The sequence below is a fragment of the Lampetra fluviatilis genome, chromosome 49, assembly GCF_964198595.1.
Source record: "Lampetra fluviatilis chromosome 49, kcLamFluv1.1, whole genome shotgun sequence".
NCBI lineage: Eukaryota > Metazoa > Chordata > Hyperoartia > Petromyzontiformes > Petromyzontidae > Lampetra > Lampetra fluviatilis.
Window position 1 is genome coordinate 4,827,475 of NC_136323.1, and position 12,048 is coordinate 4,839,522.

The following is a 12,048-nucleotide window of genomic DNA, read 5'->3' on the forward strand; positions in this document are numbered from 1 at the left end:
GCTTCTCGCTGCCTTTTTGCCGTCTCCGTTCGCCGTCTCAGCGGATCGGGCCTCAAGGTTCGTCGCGTTCTCGCGCAAATCCTCGCAAGGCTCGACACGACAAGGGGCGAAGCGACCAACAGCGTCGCCCTTCCTGCGAGTAGTCGTCGTCCAAAGTTTGGAGTTTAAAACTTTAAACTAATTAAGAAAAAGCGCGCGGAGGAGGCGGCGGCCTGAGGCAACCGGGACGCGTCCCGCCCGTAACCAGCAAACTTGAGGTGAAACATTTACCTCGAGATGTTAAATGTTTGTTGTAATGAATTGTTTTTGTTGTTAAGCCTATAGCGGCGTCTTAGTTTGGCGATTGCAAAGTCAACTGAGGCGAAATAAAACTTTTTTTGTCTTTACCTCACGATTTTAAATGTTGTAGTAACTAACGGATTTGTAATTGTTAAGCATTTCGGTGGTGTTTTGCAGCGTCTTAGTTTGGCGATTGCAAAGTCAACTGATGCGAAATAAAACTATTTTGTTAGTATTTATCTTACCTCACTGTGTTAAATGTTGTAGTAACGAATTGTTATTGTTGTTAAGCCTATAGCGACGTCTTAGTTTGTCGATTGCAACGTCAACTGAGGCGAAACTAAACGTTTTTTTTTGTGTTTCCTTTACCTCACGATGTTGATTGTTGTTGTGATTTATAATTGTTGTTAAGCGTTTCGGCGTCTTCATTTGACGATTGCAAAGTAAACTTGAGGCGAAACTAAACATTTTTTGTCTTTACCTCACGATTTTAAATGTTGTTGTAATTAATTGTTTGTCATAATAGGTTTTTACCCTTTCAACTGGTACAAAAACTGACACCTTTATACGAGGCATCATGTTTGCAATAACCACAACACAAGCAGTCAAAATGCAAACAAAAATTAACAACTCTGATGATGATAATGATATGCACTGTCCTTGCATATCAGTGCATATCATTATCATCATCAGAGTTGTTCTTTTTGTTTGCATTTTGACTGCTTGTATTGTGGTTATTGCAAACATGATGCCTTGTATAAAGGTGTCAGTTTTTGTACCAGTTGAAAGGGTAAAAACCCACTACAGTACTATATTTTGCCACTGGTAAAGGAGGTCTCATAGTGTAATTAATTGTTATTGTTGTCAAGCGTTTCGGTGGTGTTTTGCAGCGTCTTAGTTTGGCGATTGCAAAGTAAACTTGAGGCGAAACTAAAGTTTTTTTGTGTTTATCTTACCTCAAGATGTTGAATGTTGTGGTCGTGATTTGTAATTGTTGTTAAGCGTTTCGGTGTCTTAGTTTGACGATTGCAACGTAAACTTGAGGCGAAATAAAACTATTTTGTTAGTCTTTACCTTACCACAAGATGTTCTGGGTTCATATTATTGGTTCTTTCGGTAAAGTCACGTAGAAGGGCAATAATAAAATAATACAAATATAAAACAATAAAAAGCTTTAAATCAAAATATTCTGGGTTCTTCGGGTAAAGTCGCGTAGAAGGGAAACAATAAAATGCAGTCGAAACGTCGTGATAATTTTATTGTTTTTATTGTTTCCCTTCTACGTGACTTTATCGAAATAACCAAGAATATGAATCCCTGCAGTCACGAAAGCTTTAAATAAAAATTTACCGCAAGATGTTAAATGTTGTAGTAGTGATTTGTAATTGTTATTAGGCGTTTCGGTGGTCTTTTGCAGCGTTTTAGTTTGGAGTTTGCAAAGTAAACTTGATGCGAAATACAAATTTTTGTTATTCTTTACCGCAAGATGTTACATGTTGTAATGATTTGTATTTGTTATGAAGTGTTTGGATGATGTTTTGCAGCGTCTTAGTTTGGAGTTTGCAAAGTAAGTAAACTTGAGGTGAAACAAAAAAGATTTGTCTTAAATTTACCTCAATATTTAAAATGTAATTTGGTTGAAGTTGTTGTAGTAGAAGTAATGATTGTGAACGTTATTTCACGTTTCGGTGGTGTTTTTTGCAGCGTTTTAGTTTGGTGATGGGAAAGTCTGGCAGTAAGTTAAGGCAAGATCAACTCGAAGATATAACGAGGAGGACTTACTGTAAGTGTTTAGCATCGTTTACATCTCGATTTAAAGCTTTCGTGACTGCAGGGAGATTCATATTCTTGGTTATTTCGGTAAAGTCACGTCGAAGGGAAACAATTAAATTATAAAAAAACAATAAAATTCTCACGACGTTTCGATTGCAACACAAGCAATCATCATCATCAGGTGAGAAAACCACAGCAATTTTTTTTTATTGTTTTCTATTTTATTGTTTTATATTTTTAATTTTATTGTGTCCCCTACGTGACTTTACCGAAAGAACCAAGAATATATTCTTTGTTCTTTCGGTAAAGTCACGTAGAAGGGAAATAAAAAAATAAAAAAATATTAAACAATACAAATTCTCACGACGTTTCGACTGCAACACAAGTAATCATCATCAGGTGTGAAATCCACAGCAATAAAATTTGAATAATCGTTATTGCTATCATCGTGAACATCACTGGCATTGTTCATGTTATACTCAGCATTTAATATCGTTAACCTAATTGTCATAATGATGGCAATGCGTTCTCTTCAAGCATCATTAACATAATCATCAGCAGCATCTTGCAATTTCATGAACATTGTCAGCAACACTAACGTCCAGTTCATAGTGTGTATAATCAACAACATCATCAGCAGTATGATTTTCATTAAAGTTATCCGTGTTTTTTAGAAAACTAACTCAAAGTGATTGACTGATTGTAAGAAATGTCTGACTTATTATCACTCAGGTATCTAATTATCGCAGATTCATGAATTTCGGTTGATTGTATCGGCATCATCATCAGCAGCAGCAGCATTGATAACATTGACAGCGGTAGCAATGTTAACATCAGATTCATTATCATTGTCATCAATATCATTAACATCGTCATCATCATCAATCGTGTAATATCATTAACATTATGATGCATCACCAGAATAACTTTCTGTGAATAGGGACAGCATCATCATTAACATCACATTTAAAATATTGTGTATATCATTGACAACCCCATCATAATTAGCGTACCGTAATTCTAGATTTGAAGTTTTCGTTTTGGTTCTTTTGGTAAAGTCACGTAGATGAAAAATAAAAATTATAAAATGAAAATAACTAAATTAAATCACGACGTTTCGGAGGCAGCACAAGCTTCCGTCATCAGGTGGAACAGCCACAGCAACATTTTGCAAAATGTATTTTTCATCTACGTGACTTTACCGAAAGAACCATAGAGTATAGCGAGCGTACCGTAATTTTTATTAATGTAACTACTATCATACATCACTAGGGGGCGACCAGTTAGTGGTGTCAATAATATCATGCTCATTATAATCATTACCGTAATTTCATCATCTTCTGACTTGTCACCAGTATTAAATAATTGTCACACGAATAGCCCACTTCGACATAATAGCTCTTTTCAGCATCTTGATTATGACGATCGTCGTTATATTCACTGTCAGCGTGTAATCAGGAGCACAGCCTTGCTGAAAGCTAATGGAACCTTTTCACTCTGCTTGTCGTTACAGTCACTGAGAAAGAAGTCCAACAATGGTGAGGTCACTAAACTAAACTCTGTTTTATTTCACCAGGAAAGGGGACATCCATTTTGTACGTACGCATGGAGGGGGGGAGGGGGGTTAACCCAAATGTGTACGCTTGCGTATGGGGGGGGGTCTACTGACAATGTACGTACGCATAGGAAACGGGGGGTGGGGGGGGTGAAACCTCGATAATAATTTGTCTATATTGGCCTTCAAATGAGCCACAGTTCAGTTTCTTCAGCTGTCTGACAAGTACTACCGGGAGAGGTAGGACTGTGGGAGAGGTGTCAATTGTATGCCCTGACTGCAGCTGTCACGCAGTGAGTCTGACATAGTCTGGCGGCTTGACCCATTGATTACACATCCTTCAATCTGGCCTCACTGCAGACTGCCGCTGGCTCAAGATTTTAGCTGCCGCGGTGTTCTCTGTTCGTGCTGCTGCTGCCTGGACTTCAGTACTAACACTCGTCTGTACATCGGTCTACTGTTATAGCAGACGTTCAGTCGACGCACTTTATATAGACTAGTTCACCGAGTTTTAATTGTGTTTTAAGATCATAATAGACGTGTTTTTGAATAACCAGTCAGGGTGGATAACACGGTCAAGTATAACTTTGTTCAAAGCTGCGTGTAAAGTTAGGCCGCAAGCTAGTAAACAAGAACAACAAAAATAATTCTGGGGGGGGGGGGGGGGTGCATCAAGCGTACGTACGCAGGTGGGGGAGGGGGAGTGTAAAAAGTACGCGTGCGTACAGGGAGGGGGGAGGGGTCAAGTTTAGACAGATTTTTGCGTACGTACTAAATGGATGGCCCCTAAGGCCCACTGAGCTATATTGCTCTCTTTCTCTTCTCTCTAGCCCACGATGGAGAAGAGATGGGGGTTGTTTTAAGGGAGGAATGGAAGCAGGTTAGTGAAGATGATTGTTTTATGTGCAGTCTTGCAGGGCTGATGGAGTGAGTGGCTGCCAGTTCACCATATCTCCTTGCTGACCATCGCAGATATTTGGTAGCATTAAGAGAGGTAGAGTGAACTCACAAAACTAAACCGTAGCCTTATAAATATTGTAGTTGTTGGGGCTGTACGGCACATACGGCAACGTTGAGTGGTTACAATAAATCGCGTGCGTTGCAGGTACCGTGGCTTCATGAAGGATTGTCCTAACGGGCAGCTCGACTCTGCCGCCTTCCAGACGATTTATCGGCAGTTCTTCCCGTTCGGGGACGCCTCCAAGTTTGCGTCGTTCGTCTTCAACGTGTTCGACGAGAACAAGGTTCGTGGGACACCCGCGTTCATTCCCGGTGATGGGCCTGGTGTGTTAGGCGCTGTCCTTGTACGCGACCTGGGTGGCGCTTGGTGAGAAGAGAACCTTCAGAATGGCAGATCATTATGAGTACGAGTAAGATGACTTTAGCTGTAACGTTGCCTAATTTCTGTAACCGCCCATGTCTGTGTTTGTCTCCTTGTCGACATGTGTGTGGTGGCCAGGACGGGCGCATTGAGTTTGGCGAGTTTATCCAAGCGCTGTCGGTTACGTCGCGTGGCACCATGGATGAGAAGCTCAAATGTGAGTCACGGACGGATGCCCCAAGTGAGCGGGAGAAGCAATCGGGGCCCCACCTATGGCTTGAATGAAGATGGGTGGCCAGTAGACATCCCCTTCTCCCCCCAAAGACTGAATACATATTCACCCTTTCTGCACTCCGTATAAAGATGTGGTCGTCTTTATATTTAAACTCTTTTTATTTGACCAGGTATGGCCCACTGAGTTATAAAGCTCTTTTACAGAAGTGACCTGGCCACAAATAATGGCTCAACGAAGTGGATAATCACGTGGGAATTTATAGCGCTAAACAGTCTAAACACATGTCTCCTAATGTGGAGGGAAAACCGGAGGACCTGAAGGAAATTCCACGCGACCACAGGGTTGAACACACAAACTCCAAATATACAGGTGTCAGGCTTGGGATCGAACCCACGACATCTTGTATACTAGGCGAGGTAGTTAACATATCGCCACCGCGGTACTGTAGATATGCTATATACATCGAAATTGTATTGAATGGCATGACAGTTTCACAAATTAGCCACCAGAACCAAATCAGTCCCTTATTTGTTTGTGAGGAGCTGGAGTTGGAGCCAGTGAGTGAGATAGCTTTATAACGGCGACACTCGTATGACCTATTAAGCTGACTCTAGCCTGACTCCATCACCCCGTCGCCCACTATCTTGTCACCTTTCCCTATCCCCCAGGGGCGTTTAAGTTGTATGACCTGGACAGCGATGGCTACATTACGCGGCAGGAGATGCTGCACATCGTAGACGCCATCTACAAGATGATGGTGAGTGCCGTGGAATCGCAGCCATTAATTTTTCCACGCAGACATGCGATTCCTTTGATACACAGGCTCGAAGTGCACACATCAGTACAACCTAACAGATCTGCTAATGAGCTCGTAAGAGGTGCACGTTATACTGGTAGGAACCACCTGGTTCCACCAGCCCACGGGATTATTGTGTCCGTCCGTCATGCATCCAAAAATGGGAGGGGTGGAGAGGGGAGGGTGGGGAGGGGAGGGTGGGGAGGGGCTGGGTGGGGAAGGGCTGGGTGGGGAGGGGCTGGGTGGGGAGGGGCTGGGTGGGGGGTGGGAGGGGTGGCGCTGGGTGGGGAGGGGCTGGTCACCCCGTGGTGCCCTTATAAAACTCAACGTTTAACCTACTCACGCCGGCTTGTGCCCGCCCTCATAGTCTGGCATATTTGCGGAATACACCACGCTGCCGTTGACCCTGGCCATTGACCGAGCAACCCAACGTTCCTACCAGCTCCCTCCGCAGGAATGTATTAAACAATTGTTCTGTTTTTGGATGACTTGTAATCGTCGATTTTCCTCGCAAAGCTGTTGGCATCACACAATGTCATGCAATGGATCAATCCATCTAGCACCTGCACCCGAGCTGATTTCATCATCTCCACCGCCGCAGTGGATGCACCGTCACGGCCATAGAGCATTGTCCCTCCTTGCGACGTGTCCTACACAAGCCCACTTTTGTCAATCATGTCTACAGCTCGTATTGACCAATCCTAGTGTTTCTCTTTTTTATCTCAGTATAATGCCAAGCATACATCTACAGATTCTTTATGTGCTTTTTATTTATTCTTTCATTTCTAAAATTGTATTTCTCCGTTGCTGATCCACATGTTAAAACAGAGGGAATGGGCGCTGATAAAAAAAACTAATCAGCATGTTGAAATATGGTGAAATAACTCCCACGACCCATACGATTTGGTGAAGCCTTCATCCAGCAGTGGAGTGACAACAGGGTTGTACTTTTACATGTGAAGTCCACGTGTAGAGTACGTGTGCAGAGTAAGTGCATGTCTAATGTGAATGATTTACCAAGAGACCACAAGGGGGCAGCTACACTCTGCTGACAAAAAACTAACGTGGTTCCATCTTCACACCCGACCACAACTCCCTCTCTTCCCACCCTCCCAACTCCTCCATCTCCTCTCTTCTTACCTCCCAGGGCAACACGGTGGAGCTCCCGGAGGAGGAAAGCACGCCAGAGAAACGCGTCGACCGGATCTTCGCCCTCATGGACAAGGTGAGTGAGCAACGGATGATGCAAGGTTGGCACAACCTATACAAACCTCGCTGCACGATGGGGGGTTCCAGTGGAATTATGAGTCATCTCTACATCCCGAAGTCAAACCTCGGACTGCAAAGGTTTGGGGTTGTGCGTCTATGGCCCGTCAAAGCAGTGCCGATCGTGGTCATGTGTAAAGCATGCTTGTGCTGCCATGCTTTGTCCACCAGATGGAGCTTTAGCAGTAGGGTATGGGGTTACACATGGAATGATGCATTTAATATGATTTTTTTTACTTACATCTGTAGCTCAACAAAGCTTGTGCACTTTGGAGCGGAGAGGAAATGTACGAGGATTGAACAAACACGGGCATTGTCGCTTGGTTGTTTTTGTAGAATTGTCCAAGGCTTTGTTTTTTTTAAACTACAGGCGGCGTTTCGAATAAATTTATTGTTTCCTCAAAGGACACGTTAGGACGCGTTATTATTATTGTTATTGCACAAGGTGAGTTATGACTTCCCTCTCGAGCCACTTTCTCTCTCTCTCTCTCTGGCCTACTGATCTCTGTTTTATTATTCTTGCAAATTCCAACTGCGTCATGAGCGTCATGCCACGAGACGGAGGCATTCCAATTTTAAGCTCGAGTTCAAAGCAAGGTAACTTCACCCCTTGTTAGAGAGCGGCCTCTAAAAGGAGGTGACATCACAAAATGTTTTGTTATTTAAATGTATAAGCTGTTATTGGTGTATTTATTTAGCGTATTATTGATGCTATATCATTTTGTTTGAATATGTTTGTGTCCTGATGTGGTTGAGTAGCTGGGTGGCTCAGAGGTCAAGAGTGTTGAGGTAGGCCCGCTGAGATCCTGTGTTCAAATCCTAACAGTTGCCTGTGATTTAACTTGGTTCTGGTGTGTGCAATGAGTTTATAGTCTCATCACGTTCACAAATCAGTTTGTTATGCAGTGAACATCACTGTCAGAGGAAGTCAGAAAGTGTTGCCCCCTTACTGTGTGGAACCATCCTTTGACTGCCACTCAGGACTGTGAGGGATATAAATGGATTGTGGAGACCTTAATCCAGCCGTGATTGACCGTGGCTGATGATGTTGAATTTATGTATATTTACGTGCTTAAGCTTTATCCCACTGAATCACCCACACCCCTGTGCGTTGTAGTGATGAATGCTAATCACCTGCCCACCTCTACCCTCTTCCCTTTTCACATCCAACACTTCCACTCCTTGTTCCCTCCCCGCGCCCTTGTGTCGCCCGCCAGAATGAGGACGGACGCCTGTCTCTGCAGGAGTTTGCCGAGGGCTCCAAGGCCGACCCGTCCATTGTGCAGGCGCTGTCTCTGTATGATGGCCTCGTGTAGCGTGACACGGCATCGTACGGCAGCAGCGTGCTGTGGTGGTGCCAGTGCAAGGGCGCGCTGGTGCTTATCAAAGGGACGGTGTTGCACGGGTGCTAGCTGCCCTCATGTTGACGGACGGTGCCCTAGTGCTGGCGCATGGTGCCCTGTGTAAATGAAGAATGCTACGATGGGTACGGCATGGCGTCCAAGTTGTGTAGTGCAGGGTATCATTGCTCTTGCACGGCAGCCTAATGGCAATGCAGGTTGCCCTTCTGTTATCGCAGGGTGCCTAGTGTTAATATAGGGTGCCTAGTATTAATGTATAGTGCCCAAGTGTTAACACAGTGTGTCCTTGCGCAAATGAGGAGTTTTCTAGTGTTCATGTAGATAGCCTTATGTTAATGCAGGGTGCCCTAGTATTGATGCTGGGAGTCCTCTGTGTATGGAGGGTGTCGGGAGAACAGCCCTGGAAGATGATATCAGAACTACTGCTGCATAGGTAGGTAGCTATATCCACACTAGGAGCACACCTTTTACAATTTTTTTTACAATTTTTTCAAACTATTTTTTTTTAACCAGGTAAGGCCCACTGAGCTATTTTTTTTCTCAGAAGCGACCTGACCACAAATGATGGCTCAATGAAGTGGCTTATCACGTGGAAATGTACAGCAGCCAAATACTCCTAAACACACATGCAAGCCCTGCACAGAACGCTCATCACATGTAAATCATGTTAAAAACATTTTTGATTCTCAGAGCTGAAATGTTGCCAAATGTAGGTGAAAAACAATATTTGATACGATGGATGTTGTGTGCTCAGTCACGAGTGCGATTGGGCTGTGTCCCTCAACTTTCTACACTTGAAAAATTAATTTTAAGCACGGTCGGTGGCTAAAAGCTTGGAACTGAACCCAGGTTCTCAGCAGCGCCAGCTCAGTGCTCTGACCCCCTGAGCTAGCCGGCTATCTCGCAGTGAACCCTGGAATTAATGCCGGGTTGCTGTTTTACAAATCGGTGCCGCACCTTGAATGGGTTAAATTTGATGCTTCCAAGTGCGCATGTATGTTGAACTTCTTTCGCACCGCACGTAGTCAACCGTGCTAATTGGAGGTGCGGGGGAAGGACAGCAAACTAAACAAAACCTATGGTACTGGCGGTAATGCATGTAATGTGGCCCCTGGGGCATTTTATTGATTTGGTCACCACCCCCACAGATTTTACAGTTTGTCATAATTCGGGGTCATGAATTTATTCAATCGATTATTTTTTTTCGTCTCATTACCATCTCGTTAGCGTTGGCTCTCTCTCGCTTGAACTCTCGTTTGCTTCTTCAGCAGAGACGGACAACTTTGCATGTAATCTGCACGAATCACAGAATGATTGATTCTCAAGCGCACTATTCAATGCATGTACTGAGAGCAAAAGAATCCATTTTAATCGGACTTGTTAAATTCCTCGTGGCTACGCTTCAGGTGGCCCCTGGTGAATTGATTGCTGCTGCTGCTGTGATTGTGCGGGTGTAAGAGCTTCTGCTATATTTTTGTATATAAGCGCGTGATAATACCTGGTACGGTTATATATATTTTATATTCGAAAAAGCATGTGAAAATTGTAAGCAAAGCCAGAGGTGGATTAGTGGTGCAGTGGTTAGCGTGCTACGTTCTGAACCCTCACGCTAAGTTGAATTCCAGGCCACGGCTAATATCAGTAGCGAGTGATCGCTAAATTGGTTCCAGGTACCTGCTTTCAATGTACGAATACTGCGCACTCGTCACAACCTAGGTTATAAAAGTTGCGCGTTTATAAATGTACTTTCACGTCACTCCCACGCATTTTAAACGTCAGTGCAGTAATGTCACTAGAGCAAGCTGTGGTGGCATGCTTGACTAACTTTAAAGTGGTTTTTTTTGTCATGAAACTTGGAACTTGTGTCACATAGGACCATGACACAGCCCAGGTACGTTTCTGCAAGATAAGCCCTATGTGTTTATTGGGAGTGCGTTGTTAACACGCTGCACACACCTGATTATTGGCAAATGCATCTCACGAGATGCAGAGAACGTCGGTTTGAAGTAAGATGAAGACCTTGCGCACGTATTGCATACGGCTTCATTTAAAGGAATGCTCTCCCTTTCACAGAGGACGTTTACTAATCATCAGGTGTGTGCAGCATGTGGTGAATGGATCTGTATTTGGTAAATGCGGTGGTGAACAATAACTCCAGTTTGACAAGACCGTGTTTTGAGGCTTAACACTGGAGCCTCACTGTGTATTACCTCTCCAATTAAAACACGCCAGCTCCAATCGGCCATCCCAATGAGCAACAATCGGCAATTCTAGATAACAAAGGCTCACCCTCTTAAGCCTCACCTTACCATATGAATAAAAAGTGTGCCGTACTTGGCCCTTCCCCCCTCTCCAACCATTATATATACGGAGTGGTAGCTCTTGCAATCTCTCATTTACTTGATACAGCTGTCGTGGCTGTGACGGTTCCACCTGAAGACGGAAGCTTGTGTTGCCTCCGAAACGTCGTGATTTTTATTTTATTTTACTTTTATTAATTTTGATGTTTTACCTACGTGACTTTACCGAAAAAACCTAATAATAACAATCAGCAAGTCACGGTGTATAAGGAGTGGTCGTCATATCCTCTGTAAAGTGCCTTCTACATTACAAAGTCCCACGGCCCCGATCGTCGGCTTCTTCCAAAACGTGAATTTCTTAGGAGCAGTGTTTAGTGTTGTGAGGAAAAATATGCACCCCCCACCCACCCACCCAAATATAGATGGGATAAGTTTGCTCCCAACTCTGGGTAGCTGGTGGTAATACTGCTTTGAGATGTTGTTCGACAAAAAAGCGAGGGCTGATGGTTGTGTTTTCGTTTCGGTGTTTCAGTTGGACGATTCCACGTTGTTTTTTGTGTGCCCCCCCCTCTCCCAATTGATTGAGGTATACACACGACTCAATTTGGATCGCGTTACCCACTCCCGCTACTGAGCCCGCAGCGGTAACAAAAAGTGTGCTGCGTGTATTTACAAGCGCCCGGCTTCATTAATTGATTCGGCCGCCGGTTCGAGTTGAAAGACTTATCCTTAAGTCACGTATTTTTAGACGCCCTGCATCCAAACATGAATGACGCACTCCATTGTGCGGCCCTTGCGTGCAAAGCATTTAATGTTTAAAACAAGGAGTAGCAACGATAATATTGGGTGATAAACAACAGGCTTTGTACTACGCCCCAGAGTGCATTGTTTTCGACGGGTGTTTGCAAACATCGCATTTGACTGAGAAATCTGTCTGCATCTAGCAGTGGGTGGTGCTTGCTATTCGGGTCTGCTAGCTACATTACGGTTTGTCTGAGTGGCCTGTAGCCAGAGGCATTAGAATGAAGATGACTCACTGCTAAAATAAGCGACTGGTGTGGGATACTGAGTCTTAACAAGTGGAGGGATGTTTTTTTTCCTTCTCCAGCTTGTAACGAAACGTTTACTCAAACTCCAGTCTTGGCGTTCTAGCATAGTGTGC

General features: G+C 43.9%; 1 protein-coding gene across 1 annotated transcript; it reads left to right on the forward strand.

Annotated features, from left to right (window-relative positions):
* On the forward strand, positions 1-11,303 carry NCS1 (neuronal calcium sensor 1). The gene is made up of 8 exons (XM_078877994.1): positions 1-257; positions 1,984-2,062; positions 3,566-3,590; positions 4,713-4,851; positions 5,067-5,145; positions 5,832-5,920; positions 7,107-7,184; positions 8,443-11,303. Exons 2-8 carry the CDS (start codon positions 1,999-2,001, stop codon positions 8,539-8,541), a joined length of 573 nt encoding a protein of 190 aa, XP_078734120.1. The 5' UTR covers positions 1-257; positions 1,984-1,998; the 3' UTR covers positions 8,542-11,303.
* Positions 11,304-12,048: the final 745 nt, after the last annotated feature.